Source organism: Bombus affinis, chromosome 9 (assembly GCF_024516045.1).
Source record: "Bombus affinis isolate iyBomAffi1 chromosome 9, iyBomAffi1.2, whole genome shotgun sequence".
In the NCBI taxonomy this organism is placed as follows: Eukaryota; Metazoa; Arthropoda; class Insecta; order Hymenoptera; family Apidae; genus Bombus; species Bombus affinis.
Window position 1 is genome coordinate 3,308,462 of NC_066352.1, and position 17,846 is coordinate 3,326,307.

General features: G+C 32.9%; 2 protein-coding genes across 2 annotated transcripts; one reads left to right on the forward strand and one right to left on the reverse strand.

Annotated features, from left to right (window-relative positions):
- Positions 1 to 4,264: 4,264 nt before the first annotated feature.
- On the reverse strand, positions 4,265 to 9,465 carry LOC126920479 (glycerate kinase-like). Its single transcript, XM_050730915.1, has 5 exons — positions 8,226 to 9,465; positions 7,015 to 7,576; positions 5,737 to 6,608; positions 4,812 to 5,205; positions 4,265 to 4,701 (listed from the first exon to the last, which is right to left on the reverse strand). Exons 1-4 carry the CDS (start codon positions 8,496 to 8,498, stop codon positions 4,855 to 4,857), a joined length of 2,058 nt encoding a protein of 685 aa, XP_050586872.1. The 5' UTR covers positions 8,499 to 9,465; the 3' UTR covers positions 4,265 to 4,701; positions 4,812 to 4,854.
- A 3,821-nt stretch (positions 9,466 to 13,286) lies between these two features.
- LOC126920477 (uncharacterized) lies at positions 13,287 to 17,679 on the forward strand. Its single transcript, XM_050730914.1, has 2 exons — positions 13,287 to 14,734; positions 15,731 to 17,679. The coding sequence occupies exons 1-2, from the start codon at positions 13,884 to 13,886 to the stop codon at positions 16,137 to 16,139; spliced, it is 1,260 nt and encodes a 419-aa protein (XP_050586871.1). The 5' UTR covers positions 13,287 to 13,883; the 3' UTR covers positions 16,140 to 17,679.
- Positions 17,680 to 17,846: the final 167 nt, after the last annotated feature.

Genomic DNA, 17,846 nt, shown 5'->3' on the forward strand with positions numbered 1-17,846 from the left:
CTACGATATCCTTGAATATCATACGAACGGGCGTCCTATCCCTAAATCCGCCTACTTTCAGTTTTATCCACTGTGTCCCGTCAATTGCAATTTCAATTTTACCCATCACATTTTGGGATGTGCTTGGAATGCTTGTCCTTTTATTCTCAGAGTCAGAACTAAAAAGAGTACACATCCTTTTCTTGTTACGACACATTTTCAAGAAGTTTTTCTCTTCACTATCCGAAGATCCTTCTATCTCTCCACTTTCAATGTATTCAGAACTTTCGCTGTCAGCTTCACTTTGGCCTAATTCATACTGACCTTTTTCGGAGGTATCCTCAAAACAATTTTCATTGATGTTGACAATTGTTCAATATCTCATTATATCTCTTGCATTAACTCATTATTGCTAGAAAAGGGGGATTGGTCAAAATAAGAAAATATTGTGTCCAAATTCAATTACCCTATCGTAAATACTTACAATAAGCGGAGACAATGATAGGAAATGTCTACAATAACTGAAACTTTTGCACACTGTTTTTGAAAAATAGATTGTTTATGAAATTAGTTAGCCCGATAATTTGACGGGTTTCGTAGAGATAGGTATACTACATACAGATTTCACAAATTAAAAAGCCTAGGAAAAAATAATTGCGTGTATAAATTCTTTGGATGAAATGATTAATTTACGATGCAAAATGGTTAAAATTAATGCTATGGTTTTTGGGGTATTTCATTGAAGTTTGAAATCCGTCAAATTGACGGATCCCGTAAACCTAGTGTTGAAAGCTGAGATTACAGATTTAAGAAAGAAGAACGGCTTACAGTACTGCATGTCATAAAGAATGGCATAGCCCTGCGCAGTTGTTTTAACGTTTATATCGATTTCCTGAGAACGAACGCATTAACGGCAAACCGCGAACGCCTAGTCTCTAAGGAGGAATGTGGCTACTATGCTCTGGTAACGCAAACCCCTCGATTGTATTTCTCTCTGTCTGATACCAAGTCCGTTTACCAGTTGTGTGCGTCCATCCCTCTCACGTATCTTTCTGTTCACTTTGGTCTCTTGCACTTCATCGAGGTTCCGCGGCTCCTAAATTTCCTACCCTTTAGTAATAATATATTTGTCCCATGGGTGTCGCTGAGCAAGCCCTCGCCCTCCTAAGACCTTGAACGCAACCATTATCTTATATATAACCAAGCTTCCTTCCTGCCCATTTTAGGACCATTCAACCCACGCTATATCTCAAGCTACGCTTATTCTTTCAAGATTCCACATCCGGAAATAAACTTTACCCCCGGTGCATGCACACATTAATTATGACTCTATTCTTTAAGATTAGATAAAAGAAATAAAGCAGCAGAATATTTCACTAAAGTCCATAGGGAAAAACGTGAAAGCGATTTTAAAGTTCGATAATCAATTCCACTGTTACTAAAATTGTATTTTTAATTGGTTGTGTCATTGCATACGACAAGATTAATAAATCTTTAGATTAATAAATCTCATTGTGTTATTAGACGGAAGGGTTCTAATACGATACGATTAAGAAAACTTGCTGGATTTGAAGATGCAAGTTTTTTGAGATTATTCGATAAATTGAGGAAATTTTATGGAAAACAAATATATAATTATTAAGACGAGAATATTTTAATATGATTCTTTAAATTTTCAAGGGATTGGGAAAGTACATGTTTACCTCGAAAACGTAATAATGAGACAATTTTGGTAAGATTTTAGTTACTAACCGATAACCTATTGGATTTTAAAACTTCTTCCATATAAAAAAAGTGTTCTCACGCGCTCTTCGTACGTTATACAGACTGTACCGTACAATGATTAAACCGAGGATGTTTATGCATTTATGGAAAGTTCAAAGGTGTAAGAATGTACACAATGTACAAAATTCACGAAAATATATAAAATATCTAAAGTACGATAGTTGATATGATATTTAATAAATATTACAAATTTCTGCACAGGTTTCATTTCTTTTGTCGTGTTCGTAAAAGTATGAAGTTGCATAATCATTCGTCATACTCTAATGATAATGTAATAAATATCATCATTCGAAATAAAAATGTGTATGAATATTTGAAAAAGATTTAATTTTTTTTAGAATGAAATTAAAGTATTAACGTGCTGTCGTGATATAATTTTCAGTTCAATTATATTATCATGTCATAATATAATTTTCAGATATCTTCGTTCATACCCCCTTGACGTTTAAAAAGACATGAAATCTGAAATAAATCGACAACTTCATGCTTTTCAAATGTACATAGAGAAAGCAGCGCAATTTAGACAAATATGTAGAGTAATGTAGTTGTTTCCAAACACGAAACTATCAGATCGTTAGTGAATACTGCGAATTCTGTAAATTGCTCTCTCAAATTATGTAGATTTCGTGTACTTTCATGCTCTCCAAAATCTACAGTATTTACTTACACTTTCGGCCCTTTAACATCTATTTTTATATACATATATACCGAACCAGATTTTATTTTAAATCTGTTCTCGTACAATTAACATTTGAGAAAAATTATATTGTACAACAAACGTCTTTTTCAATACTAAATTTTTTTCATTTGTATTACAGTAAACAATTTCATCGAAAAATGTATTCTTTTACAAGATTTATAACTCATGGTTACGTAGACAAATATAGAGATCTAAAAATTGTTGCTCCGATTCATTCCAAAATGATTTCACTGACCAGGGACCCTATTAGAAATTTCCCACTATAGCAATTATTTCCTACTATAGTGATTGCTATGATTGATCGATTACACCCTATATCTTGTAGACAATCATAAACAATTTTGTAAACATCATATCGCTACGCTACATCACACATTTGTCCGGTAAAAGGATTATATGATCGGTTACAAGTTATATGCTTGTACAGCTACTTGAATTGACAGTCTCTCACACTATCCTACTAACATGACTTTAAGCTGGTAACTCATCTAGTCGATCCTTTTACAGATATTACCACTTTTTCTTCGCAATCAATTCTCTTTAACTTCATATTTCCTAATATTGCCTAAGAGTTATAAAGTCCTTCGAGTTATCATCAGTAGGTATTATAGAACTAGTGAAACCTATTGGATTTTCTGTTAAGTATTTTGCACTTAAATCTGCATTAACAACTCCTTTGGTAATTACTTTTCCGCCTTATAAAAATTAAAACACAGATTCCGCTCCAACATTTTCCTATATTATTAAGAAAGACTATTAAATCTAGATATAACAACGATCAATTTATACCAAAATACACTGTCGGATCGATTAATTAGGCTTTACACTGTGGTAAAATGTAATTTGCAATTTGAGTACTTCCTCAAGAACTGCCCTGAGGTTAATAGCAAATCTGATACTCAACATTTGATACTCAAAATAACTATCGAATGTTCTGTGAAATATTAGTCTTATAGTTATTTCCACTAATAATAGTAGTAGTAGTTCCGATATTTATCTTACATATCCATCTTTGTCGAATTGTTATTCCAAATGTCTTCAATTCTGACTATAAAAAGCTATAAATTTTATTACAATTGATTTTGTACTTTTAACCGTGTATAAATGTTCGTTGAAAAGTAAATATCTTGAATATGATATATTTCTAATTTAAGCAAAAAGAAACGTTAAAAAGATCGTGTTGAAAATTACCACACTGTGTAGGCGTCGTTGAGCTAGTCGAGTTCATTCCTGGGGCTTTGTTAAACGGGATTGGTACCGAACCCATGGGACACGCTGGCCTCGAAGATCTCTATTATGTCAAAGCGGGACGAAATGAGCTTCTTGGGACTTTCCTTCGATTCATTCCAGTTCGAAAAACCAGCCGCTCAATAGAAATCATTTCGCTTTGGCCGTACCAACAACTTTATAACTGGGATTTCCTCTCTTACGGCTTAATTCAAGTTTCGAAAATTTCCATATGATAGGAAAATTTTTTCCATACGGTTATTTTAGCGAACAAATTAACACAAAATTATAGACTCCATGGAAAGGAAAGTTTACGTTGATATTCTCTATAATATGTTATATAGCGCAGATATTCTGATGTATGAACAGCATTTTGAGCCTATTGAAATATAAAAGTGTGTGAGAGCCAAAAAGAAGAAATATGCTTTCGAATTCGTTATAATAAAACTTCATTCCATTGAAATGTATTTTACTATGAATAAAACATAGGATAGACTATTGAAAAAAGATATTAGTTTTATGTATACATTTATACACGAGAGAAGAGAGCAGCGTTATTTCATCTGTGTCGCGATAAGCATAACATCCTAGCGCTAGTCATTTTTGTAGTAACACTAACTGAATATTAAAAACTGACCACTACCATTAAAATAATTTTTTAAACTGTACCAATTTTTACTATTTTTATTCTATAAAATATAATTTTTTTTCTAAAGTCAATTACGTAGATACAACAGAATATCGTTTCTGATATATATAGTGATTAGTGATAATGGTTCAGAACATTGTAAAATATTGTACGTTTATTCTTCCATAATAACTTCACTATTTTTCACATTACTTTTAATCAGTCATATTCGATTCATTGTAGAAAATTTTTCGAAACATTTTACTTGACAATATCGTTTCCAATCGACTGAATTGTTTCGAGGATTCCTTGGTTCTGTGTTTCTCGATACTAATTCCATGATTAATTCCACGACCATTAACTTACAAGTAGCGTGCCCAGACTGTTCAACCAACATTTCATTACAAAAAATATTATGTACATTGTAATGAATATAAATGTAAATACTGTTAAATATATATTTTTTTAAGTAGTTAAGCAATCTATGCTTACAATAAATATAAAGCCATAATGAACTTTCTGCAGATATGAAAAGTCAGGAATCTTGTTTTCGTTGATCAAGACGACAACAATATTGAAACTTCGAATGCGCCTCGGCTGACAACGATTGATAAACTGGGCATTCCATATCAGCGCACACCTTTTCTTGATGTCCATGACAAACGCCGTCGCAAATACATTGGAAGCGAGCGATTCGTATGATATGAAGATCTCCAACGTTTGTGAATGTATAATAATTTCCAGTTTTTAATTCTAATAATTCGTCTTCACCGTTAATACTTAAGAAGAATAAATTCGTATTGTTTTCAGCTAAAACACGACCAGGTAGAATTGCGGCATATTTGTTCCTTACACCTTCCAGTTCCAGCATTTCTTTTCGCGCTTCCTGTAAAGAAATAGTGGAAATTAATTTGTCATATGTAGAAAATGTTTTAAAACTTCCAAATTATTAAGCATTTTCTTCAAGATTATGCTATAAACAAGAAAATATAAACTCTTCTTAATACATGGAATTGAAATCGATCTCAAATCATATTCAACCGAAGATTCTGTACTTAGCTCTTAGCTTATACAGAACGTACACGAAATAAGTAATCTAAGTTTTAATACTGTATTCTTTCTTCTGAATCAAAAGAGGTTGTAGATCAACGTAAATGCTTAATACTTAATTAAATAGTAAATTTAAAAAACAAGACCAAGTGCTTATTAACGAATATTAACGATAGTACGAGTGTATGATATTAAAACTTCGTTGTTTTGAAATATTAAATTAATTAAAAATTGACTACATTGTTCTTGTGATATAAATCCACTGATACCTAAAATATTTAAATTATATATTTTAAAATCCCCCATGTCGAATATCGACATAAATCTCGAACTTTAAACTATGTGATATATAAAACAACAAATTTACCGCTATTTTACTTTCGAAGCGTCTCTCCTCCTTAAGTTTCCACCACTTCGTGTGCGCGCTTTGATACATACTCTGTGCTTTCTCAAATTCTGGATAAACATCGGTGCCCAAGCTGTTATATCCAAACGCGCCAACTGCTTCACTGTTACCATCTTTCCCGTAGGAGCTGCCACCCAAGAACCAAACAGTGTACTCTCTTAAAATTGGATATTGCTGCGTACGCAAATACCAATACAACGAGAAATATAGCGCTAACTCCTGATTTGGTCCACCTTGTCCAGGTTTGGAGCAAAGATTAACAGTTGGTCGCCCTCCTAACAGAAGGCACATTCCCAAACCCCATTTATCTTTCGCAGGGAATATTTCCTGCACCTTTTCATCGGTTAGAGGACAAATAGGACTGTCTCTCATTTCTAGGAACATCTCCAATTTATTAATTTTTCCTTCAACAGCCAAAATCATCAACGATGTCATTTTAACGTATTCACGAGCGAATTCTTGGATATCCCCTAAACAGGTTGAATTCAGTTTCACTGGAAACAAGCCTTTCTTGAACGCTTCTGTAGCCATACACTCCATGGCGTCTGCGTTACAGGCTATCACGTATCTATGAACAAACTTGTAATGTTTATCCGCGTCCAATTGCTTATCAGCGGCCATCACCCATGGAACTGTTTCTTCTATCAAGTCTCGCACGCTTAAGGATATTCTATCCAAAAGTTTGTATTTTTCTAGCACGGCGAGAGCTTTCTCGCCTTTTGGATCATACACGCATGGTCCACCTGATAGTTGGGACATCGGCTCGGCGGAAACGTCTGACGTGATTAGAGTTATAACTCTCGCTGGGTAGGCCATCCGGGCTAAGTCGCCTCCTAAAATTATTGTAATTATTTTTGCGTATACATATTTATATATGTATTGGAATTATCTTTATAAATTGTGTATGATGTTTCAAGAATATTTTTATTAAATCTTTCTGCGTTTGATTAAAGAATGAGAAGATAGTTTAGATATACATTGAGCACATTTCGTTCTTCTTTCAGAGCTTCTTAGATAGGAAGATATTTAACAGTTAGATGTCTAAAATCTTGGAACTTACATGCTATTGTCTACTGCACATATATTTTATTCTAGAATTGACACTAATCAATATACATTTAATTCTACAATTGATATCAAAATGAATATTAACTTTTATGTAACTATGATCATAGAAATATGAATTTGCGTAGATCTTCGCTGTCATAAACAATAGATAAGTTTCCTTATTTTTCTTGCCTCTAATCGCAGAAAGCTTGTTTCTCACGGTATTTATCTCTTCCGGAGTAGCGTCTGCAGCTTTCAATCTGTTCAATACCCTGAGCTTGTCCCTCAACGTGATAGTTTCTCGCGGCAGACAAAGAAGATCGTCGATCCCTTGCGAGAGCATGACAATCAGCAAATCTTTTTTCTTCAATTTCTTACAATAATTTAGAATTCTTCTAGTTTCTATCACGGACTTTTCGTCTGGTTGCCCATCAGTTCCAGCTTCAACGTACGAAATACGACTATCTAAGGGAGGGAACGCTTCCGGATAGCTCCACATCATGAAAATTGATTTTCGTGGCACCACCATCCAACCTTTCTTCAAGTGTTTGCCTACGACTCGTTCGAACGCCGCACTCATCGTCACTGCTTCTTTTCCCCAACCAACCATATGTAAATTATTTTTCAATCTATATCTAACGCCTTTGATCGACAAAATTGATCGGCCGTCGTATTTTATTTTCTCTGGTATTATCATGGACGTGTATACACACCTTATACCAGTCTCAGCGATTTGGCTTAAGTCATCACGAATCTGTAACGAGACAAACATAAGCAACCTATGTAACTCTTCTTCGCAGTATTATAATTATCGTTAAAATTTTATACGCAAGCCGATTTCATGAATTTCTATTCAGTGTAATAATATTACAGCGTCTATCGATTTATACTTTCTGTAGATAATACATTTTTCCATTGCTAACTGCGTACATCGAAGGTATTTTCGTCTATTTTAATGTATAAATATAATAAATGAGCGCTGCGGAAACTAGGATATTTTCTGTGAGAAAATTCAAAATTCATTACGGCATATTTGACGGAATATTTCATAGCAAGAAGATAAATATATATGAAAGTTTGTTAAAAAGTTGGGATAATAATAATTATAAAATCTTATAGACACGTCGAATTTTTTATTCAATCCTCGTTTGATTATATTCATATTTATATTCGTTATTTTGAATTATATCTTATGTATATTACCCAAACCTAAGGTAATCCTCTTAATGTAAAAATATCTTGATAAAAAAATAATACTTTTTAATTATCAGCATTACGATACAATATTACAATACGACATTAAAAGTGATATAAATTTCGATGAAATAAAGCTTTACACTATAATGCAATGATTCGTCTAAATAATAGTCTAAATAATAATAATATAATAATATGCTCAAAACCTGTAACATAATCTTTTCACTTCCTGTTTTGTGGGCATCTCTAATCGCTTTCTGTTCCTCCCTTTCCCTTTTATCAGTACGTGCATTTTGTATGGCTATTTTATTATTTCTTCTTCTCTCCAACGAAAGTTTAACTTTGTCTATTGTTGTTTGTCTCTTCGCTTGTATCTTTGCGACTCTTTTGGCTCTTTCCTCTTCTAAAACCGGATCGACGTATGATGGTCTTCGTTTTCTTGTTTTTCGGTACTTTGGAGCTTTATGTCTGGTTGCCATATTTATTGCAAAACACTATTACATTACAGCCTAATTTTATCGTGTCTACATTTTGATGATATTACATTTTTGGTGAATTTTAGAAGTGTGATTAGGTTATTGTACCCATGTTTGCACCGATGTTTAGTGAACTCAGCTATTATTTCTGAATAAAATCAACAAATTTTAACTATCGATAAAAAATCATCATAGATTAAACACGCGGTTCTTTTTCGTACCTCATGATCTCATATCACATGCGACGTTATCGATTCCGTAGAATAGGAATAGACTTGTCTTGATGTCACATTAATCGGAACCTTGCGTTTCAGATTCTGAAATACCGACGTAGTAGAAAACCAGAATGTTCCTTACCGCCGTATAGAGGACAAGGTAACCCTCAAAACGTGGACACGAAAAAGGAATGAATATCGCATTTATTCTATACCTCGTCGCTAATTTATCACATGGTGTTATCTACAAACGGTAAGTCGCATGCTTGTTTTTCCAGTTACCAACCGTTTCATTTCCTATTTTTTAGTAGAACATTTTGAAAGTGGTCCCGAGGCACTCCTGTTAAGCGTTAGGCCACCGTAGGGTTTTAGTCGGTAAGAGTCCGACACTACCCCGCCGCTTCCTAAAAGAGCGGTGGGGTGTCCATAAGGATTTCCCCACGTAAAAAAAGAAAGAAAAGTAGGACGTAATATGGGCACCAGTGATTGCTTTTATCTTTTCGCGCCATCGATATTTCAAATACGAATATTCGAAAAATTATACAGTGACAAGCATACGAACAAGAAAATTTCTTGACATTGACTTCTCTACATTGAATTTAATTTAGTTTGTAATTATTACTTGAAATAAAACTTTAAAGGCCGTCTTATATTTATAAAGCCTCAAAATTTGTAAATCCTATTACAAAAAAAAAAAAAAAGAATAGAAGTAAAAAAGAAACATTTCAAATATGAAATATTACATAATAACGTAAAGTAGTAAATGCGAGTAACTTCTTGCCTATTTATACGCTCGCCACTTTATGTCTGTTCTATTCTCCCTCCACATTCTAAGCATTGTTATCACGAGACAAAGATTTATGAGACGTAACTATGATACGTAACAGTACAATTCGTTCAAACCAAGTTACTCATTTGCATGTTTCACGTTAATATTAGTACGAAATACGCTGATCTTATAAGTCTATTATATCTTCAATAAGTTATTACTAATATGATATTACTAATAAACTATTATAAATTAATAAACTGTAACTTTTGAAATCAACGTATTCGCGGCATGTTGAAAAAAATTGTACATTTAAATTCATCTATATCAATTATGGATAATATATTTTCAATGTATTTTCTAATTTAAATTATTAAACAGTCTTCGTTATTATGTTCCATAAACAATATGTACAAATATCTAATTCACTATTTACAAAGTAGTTGAATCATATTGATATTACTTGAAATATTATAATTTATATGATACCAACCACTTGCACAAATCGCGAATTCGGTGTAATTTTATGGAACCTAATATTTTCGAATTACTCGAAGATGTTTAAAAGTTGAAAGTTTTCCACCTATTTCCTTCTTATAGATTGCTTCTACATACTATCGTATAGGTCATTAACATGAAATTGATCGGTAACTGACTGAGGAAAATAAATATAATTAACTAACGAAGTTAGTGTAAAGCAATTGTGATTTCGTAAGACTTGAAAAGGTCGGATTAATAGACACTCGTTTCGATGATTAATGGAATAAAGACTACCACTAGATTCAACTAAGACCAACTAGCAATGTCAAGCGGAAAATTGCTGGCATTTATCTTAAGAAATCACTTGGGTGATATTTCAATGAACAGGAATTGTGGGTCAGTTTTCTCAGTAGTAATATTCGTTGGCAATAGGCGGCGCAGCTTCGGAAAACTCGACTAAATCGTCCCTGACTCTGAACAAAAACTTACATCACTCGTTACGTCTGTTAAAAGGCTAATTCGCTAACGTAACAGCGTATTAAAACTGCGCAAACCTATTACCCGAGTATGAGTTAGATGAAACTCATGGCGAAATTCAAGGTTTCTTCTAAAATCGAATATATGTGTAAGTTTTTTTTATCATTATTTAATTTGTACTTTACAATTTGTCCAGCTGGACATTTGGTAAATTTTTCAAACTTAATTGCTAAATAACATGTGGATGGCTAGCCCCAGAGAGATACTATCATGTGTAAGTTGAGACGCAGTAACTAAAAGTATCTATTAAAAAGATTTTAAGAAATGATTATCTACTTTTAATAAATATAATATTTAAATAAATATATATCGCAGTTAATGGATTCCCAATAAAATAAGCGACGATTTTTATTTCAAATAAAATTTATTTCGATTATCTCCAAATATTTCCTTCGTTGTAAAATCGATGATAATTATTAATATATTCTTTGATCTATTACTTAATTATCAGCTAATAATTCGAAACATTTTGGAATTTTTTTTTTTTATTTAGAAAGAACAAAAATAATGAACACTTTCTTCGTTTATGAGCTGAAGTTGTGGCCGCTTGTTGATTTTAAATGCCAAGCATCTCAAAGCATAACCTTGTTCTTTCATTCATACTCATTCGTTGCGTTTATTTTTTTTTCCGGATTGATCGTGAATTGAGTTTAGGAAATTCCAGAGATGAAAACTTCCCACGTATTCGTTCGTATCGAGTTTACAGATTCGTATGTGTCAGTATTAACAATATTGAGATACATCAATCTTTGTTATTTGACGACTGGAAACTTCATTAACATCGTAATTGTTCCAATCCTCAATCCATAAAAATCCAATCTCCGCTTTAGCTCATAAACGAAGAAAGTTTTCATAATTTTTATTCTTCCCAAATAAAAAAAATTGTTTTGATAAAGCCTGATACAAATTAAAAGATACAAATTAAACATTTAATGAGACCAACTTTATTATCAGTTATATATTTAAGGTGACTACTCACGCTATTCGAACTACAGATTTGTACTTATTATTTGTTATTTTCTCGTATTTATTTTCAGCATAAGTCATTCAGTGATTCGACGTAATGATATAGCACTTGTGTGTACGAGTTGAAGAATAAACGTTTTATATTTTATAAAGTGCCCTGTACGCCAGCTGGCACTTCCACGTGTTAATATGAAGCATAAAGACCCACGTGTTAATATGAAAACACAAATTTAAAAAAGATTCAGAGCAAAATTTAAGATAAATTTTAGAAACGATATGTCTTTATAAAATTGACATTTTATTAAGCTATATATATATAAATCAATATAAAAATTAATTGTAATAACAGTTATCGTGATTGAGTAAATGATTTTAATTTGATTTTACTTAAATCTATGTCTGCGTTCGAGTTTATGTGAATTAAGGCAAATTAATAAAAAAACCGTCCAATCTTATTGTACTAAGTAAATAAAATACGAGTTTAATATAAATTAAATAGAAAATTATATTTTCAAAACCAAATTGTTCTAAGAAATCAGCGGACGAATATTATAACTTATCTTTTTAACGAATGCACATAAAAATTTATATTACTAAGCGAATAGAACTCGAAAGAACTGCATCAGGCGTTTGACAATTTACTGATGTTTTCAACTAACCGACTGAAAGGCACTTGAAAATTCAATGAATTTAAACAGCTAAGCTTTATCGAATCGCTATATTTGCAAAGTAAAGCAAGCAGAATGGCTACAATCACGAAAATCTCTTTTTAATCAACACTTTACCCTAACTATAACTTTTATTATTTGTGTTTCAAAGTACGTATAAATATTACAAAAACATAAGTGCGAAATATCACTGAAAGAGACTCTGTATTTTTTTTATACCAAAGAAGTCGCAAAATAGAATTGGCTCTAAGCGAAGAGCGTATGCTACTGTGCAAATATCCTAAAATAAATTATACATCAGTAGGCTGAAACACCAGACTATGCAGATTGAAACGAAATTTCAAATGAATATAATTAAATACAAGTACTATTAAAAAACATAATATTAAATAAAATTATTGTATCATATAAGATCATTGTATTCGTTATATTATGCAATATTTCATATTTGCATTAATTCAATAATTAATGTACAAACAGGACGACACGCTGTCTATTTCTTTTGGATAATAAATATCATTTTCTAAAATATTTGCTTAAAGAAATATTATCCTTTATTATTATACAATAATTCCATATAATATCATATTTAAAAATGAACCACCTGCTCCGTTTAAAAATAAACATACATGCTCAATTTAGATCAAATTACCAAACGGATATAACCCGATCTTTGTATCCTCATTCAGCAATCTATTAAAAATTCATTGACCGTTTGTTCGAAGGAAAATCTTTGGGTTCTGTACAGAAGAGCAATTCAAAGAGTAGAGAGCAGCGAGGTACTTGACTAGATGATCGTCACGTGCGAAACGTGACTGTCTGCTGATGTTGTCGAAACACGTGACCACGCTCAGCTATATATCTATTTAATAATCAGAACGAAAACCGAGTGCACTGTCTCATCGTTTCAACATTATCAAACTGTTCCCTCTCCTTGTACGCGCCGTCGTCCCGTATCGATCTACACGAATAGTGTCAATAAGGAGCCATCAGATCCATTTACACGCGTTTATGCAGGACATGTCTTGTTGTAACGTGTCTAATATTAGCCTCAATCAGAGCCAATAAAGGAGAAAATAGCGCGACACGAGTACGCGCTATTATTTATCGTACGTAACGTACACGTGACGCGATTCTTCGGCAATATATAAAGGTATTTTGATCTTGAACGGAATTACATACCAAGCAGACATCCTCCAGAGCACGAACCATCGTCAGAGAACTTCGTACTCTTTGATTTTCTTCCTCGTAAGCTACATTCCATTTTCTGCTCATATATCAGCGCCGTATCTAACGTCGCAGACGTTAATTATATTCGCGGACATTTTACCGTAAACAATTGTAAAACCAAGCCATTCGTCGGGTAGGTATAAAAGGAAGAAGTAGGAGGTAACTTCCGTATCTTCGGAGCTGCTGAGAAACGAAGATATCCAAGAGCTCTACGTTCGACGAGCTTAGAGGTAGTTTCAGAGAAGCTTAAGAATATTGGAAGAACTGGGATAAATCAAGAAATACATCGAGAATAAAAGAATCGGAGATATCGAGGAAGAATTTTGAAGAAATCGATCGACAAAGATATCAAGAAGCTACTTTCAATAAATCTACAGATTTAGAAAAGATCTACTTAGTCTTCGAATTTCAGAGAAGCTTTTTAAGAATAAATTAAGAATTTTTGGAAAAGTCAAACAACGAAAATATCAGAACTCCACGTTCAATAAAATTACAAATACTCTTCGGAGAAGTTGAAGAAGAAATGCGTAATCCAAGCACGCAGAAGATTCTCAAAGACGAAGAATGTTTCGAGATAATTCGTAAAAAACTTCACAAGGAATCGATGGAGGATTTCTCGCTGATTACTTACGAGGTGGTCCCTATAGACGAGGTAAACGGTTTCATGGGCCAATACTTTACTTTAAAAGCTACCGTCGCCTCGCCGCAATCGCCACTAGAAACAAAGAATATCAATTTCTTCACGAAACTACCGCCGCCAATAACAAGTCCGCAGTACGATTTTATCCAACAATATGGTACATTCAAGAAGGAAGTTGCTCTTTATACGACAGTTTTCCCGGAGGTGTTAGATGGTCTGGATAAAAGATATATTCCAGAGTGCTTCCTTGGTTTAGAAGATGACGTAATTGTTCTAGAAGATATGGCCCACAATGGCTACGAAATGCCCGATAAATATAAACCGTTTGATTTCGAACACTGCAAAACTTTGATGAAAACTCTGGCAAGATTTCACGCGAAGTCTTTGATTTTCGAAGAATTGTACCAGAAGAGTCTGCACGACGAGTTCTCTCATTGCATGCAAGAGACACTTTGGCCTTTGACGGATGGCAGAGCTAAAGCAATGTTCGACGCTGCTGTAAAAGGCATCGTTTCCTTGATAGACTTGATACCAAACTTGGATGAGAATCAGAAGAAGACGTTTAGCACAAAGGTTACTGACTTGTGCGTTGATCATGCGAATAAATTACTGCCATCGATGAAACACAAGAATGTGCTATGCCACGGAGATCTTTGGGCGAATAACATCTTGTTCAAATATGACATCGACGAGAAGCCTGCGGAGTGCTGTCTTATCGACTTTCAACTTGCAAGGTAATCGAGAGATATATTTTTATAAAAAATAAAGGAAAGGATTTAATACAATGGTTGCAAAAGGCATTCGTAGATGAAATTTCTTTTTAAGTTAGTGTTAGTTAGTATCTTTAAGCAGAGTATTTTTACATACAAGAATCAAATCTTACGCATCAATTTTTTTCTTAAATAACTATCTTTCTTTCCTTAAATTATATTCAAAATTTTTATTAAGAATTTATTAGTATACAGATGTAATAATAAATGTAATCGTGTATAAATTATAAATACTTTTTGCAACTACTGTGTATAAAACAATGAATGATATATTATTCTAATCATTTGTAATGTATCAGTATATATTATTTCTGATTGATAAATTAATTTTCATATATGAATTTCTCGGGTGTTGATTACAATTCCACTTTTTAAGTTCTAAATTTTATTACTCAGACAGAAAATTAACAAAATAAAGAGCATACTTTCATAAATTTATTTATCAAAGTCCAAGGTAAACAAAAAAAATATAATATTTCTGATCTTCTCTGCATATCGATGCATATTATGAAATTGATTATCATAACTTCATATAGTGATTCATGTGATCAACAGTGATTCATATAAAGTGAAACGCAAATAAAACTAGATCAAAGTATGACAAACATTAATATATCTAGTTTGGATAAATAAGAAAGTGTCACAATTCATAACTCACACTTGCAAAATGTATAAAAACGTTCGGGTGAAGTTCTTTGAAAGGTTCATCATATTTGTGCATGTTTAAAGTAAAAAAAAAAAATATTTACAGCCAATACCAATACCAATAAGCGTAAAAAGCACTGATCTAAAATTAATTGTAATTCTTACACACAACTTCATTATCTTACTATTATACTAAAATATCGCACTTCGTTCGAAAATTAAATCTCTTAACACAGCAATTTCTTTCTTCTCTTTTTTCAAATACCTGTTTCTCTCTTCTTAAATTAAATTGCATATTAAATATTATTGTTGCAGATACAATCCTCCAGCCCACGATATCCTATGTTTCCTTCAATTCACAACAACACGGGAACTGCGCGAAAAACACAGCGAAGAATTATTCAAGATCTACCACGAGTCAATGGCGAAAGCTCTAGAAGAAGCTGGCTTAGACATTTCCACCATCTTCCCTTGGACCGATTTTTCCGCATCCATCGAAGATTTACGAGTCATGTGTATCACACACGGTGTCTTAAACATTCCAATCATGTTATTAGAACCTCGAGCCGCTAGCAGATACTTCTCAGCCGAACCAGAACTTTTGGAGAACATTCTATATGTAGACAGAACGCCTTTGGTTTGCAAGCAGGTAGAAGATGTACCTCAATACAGAGACAGAATGATGGACGCTTTGCTAGAATTGTACGACCACGTAGCTGGTTAAAGAAACAAAATTTGACCAGACTGAATCGACATAACGGATATTAGAACTTCTATTCACTGTAGGCATCAGAGACACAACGCACCAACATTAGTCGCTAACTTGGAAAGTAAGCGGCGAGCACAGCGAAAGGTAGCTCCGAAAATTGGTAATATCGACCAATTCCATGCAATTCATTCGTATAATGCAGTAGACATAATCACAGTGGCTTTTTTTTAACATTTCGCAGTTTTACTTTGATCTAACTCGAATAAACATTTGCTTAATTTAGTAGAGAATTATTTAATTAAAAAGATTACAGGAAAATTTTATTAATACGAGTGATTCCATTGTTCTGGAAGTTTAAATAATGCGGTAGGAATGATTTGGTGGTTTCTGAATTTTTATAATTTAACATTCATATGAACTTGATATTTTACTAGAAAACGAATTATGTGCGTATTGACCAGTTTAATAGAATTCATTCCCTATTTGAAAAAGATATTATCAATACGAATCATTCAATTGATGTTCCTTGAAGCTTAAATAATAATAAAAATAGGAATAATCAAGGTGGTTTTTATAGTTCTGTATTGACACGGCTTTAATTTGCCTCATGGAAGTACGAGGAATATTAGAAGAACTATTGTTGGTACAGGATGAGCAAAGATTATCTAGTACTTACTTCATTTCGTGTAACTAAAACATAGCTATGATTACACATATTTTGTTCATTCTAAATTTTGAAATGGGTACTTAGTTGCTGATGTTCGTCGTAAAAAAATTATTCTATTATTGTATGGATAAGGTGTTAATAAACAGTAATAGCTACATAGTTCTTATCTTTTAAAATAAAATTAATATTAATAAACAAGATTTAATGAGTACGTTATTAGACAGTCAGCACTAATCATCGATAGCCAAATTATCAGATAAAAGCTTAGTTTTACATTCAATGCAGAGATCTAAGGTTGTAATTGTTTTTATTGTAAGAATAATTATCGTCATTGAAATAAATAAAACTTGATACTGTAGTATCGTGAGGAAAAAACCTGGTTAGAAACTAACCAAAACAATGTCGTCTATCCTTCGGTTATTAGTTTATATAGAAGAAAGCCTATGTGACCAAAGTCACCTAATTCTTGCGGAACGTTAACAGGATGGGATTAGAGAAAGGAAAAAATAGCGCTAATGGACGGGGACGATTTGAATTCAAAGAGTTGTTGATCGGGAAGCGTTGAGCGGTTGATCGGGAACGTTGAGCGGTTAATTGAGAAGTGAGAGTGAGTCGAGAGGTCAGAGTTAATTAGAGTTAGCGTTGTCAAGTTGCGAGAGGTGTTAGCGTTGTTGAGAGTAGAGTTGTTAGCGTTGTGGAGTTGCGTGAGTTACTAGCGTAGCTGAGAGGTTGAGTTGTTGGCGCTGTCCAGTTGCGTGAGTGGTCAAGTTAGAGTAAGATTGTTACAATTAGTTCCATATTAAACAACCATCGTTTTCTGTCTCATTAATATCTGTATAACTAATTTATTGTAAAATAAATTACAAATAATAAATAGTATCAAAGAAATCGTATATCTAATATTTCCGCGATACTACAATACCAACTTGTGTTTGATTTTTGTATCTATTCACAGCTAATTGTGTACCTGTTATAAAAAAATAGTCAGGGCGTAATTTATATAAGAAAAAGTTAAAAACAATAGGTACATAAATTTTAAAAAATTCATAATTTCA

Coding starts and splice junctions, on each gene's coding strand:
- LOC126920479 (XM_050730915.1), bottom strand. CDS start 8,498: ATGGCAACCAGACATAAAGCTCCAAAGTACCGAAAAACAAGAAAACGA. Junction 6,609..7,014: donor CAAGCTTTCTGCGATTAGAG/GCAAGAAAAATA, acceptor CAATAATTTTAG/GAGGCGACTTAGCCCGGATG. Junction 5,206..5,736: donor GCTTCGAAAGTAAAATAGCG/GTAAATTTGTTG, acceptor ATTTCTTTACAG/GAAGCGCGAAAAGAAATGCT.
- LOC126920477 (XM_050730914.1), top strand. CDS start 13,884: ATGCGTAATCCAAGCACGCAGAAGATTCTCAAAGACGAAGAATGTTTC. Junction 14,735..15,730: donor ATCGACTTTCAACTTGCAAG/GTAATCGAGAGA, acceptor TTATTGTTGCAG/ATACAATCCTCCAGCCCACG.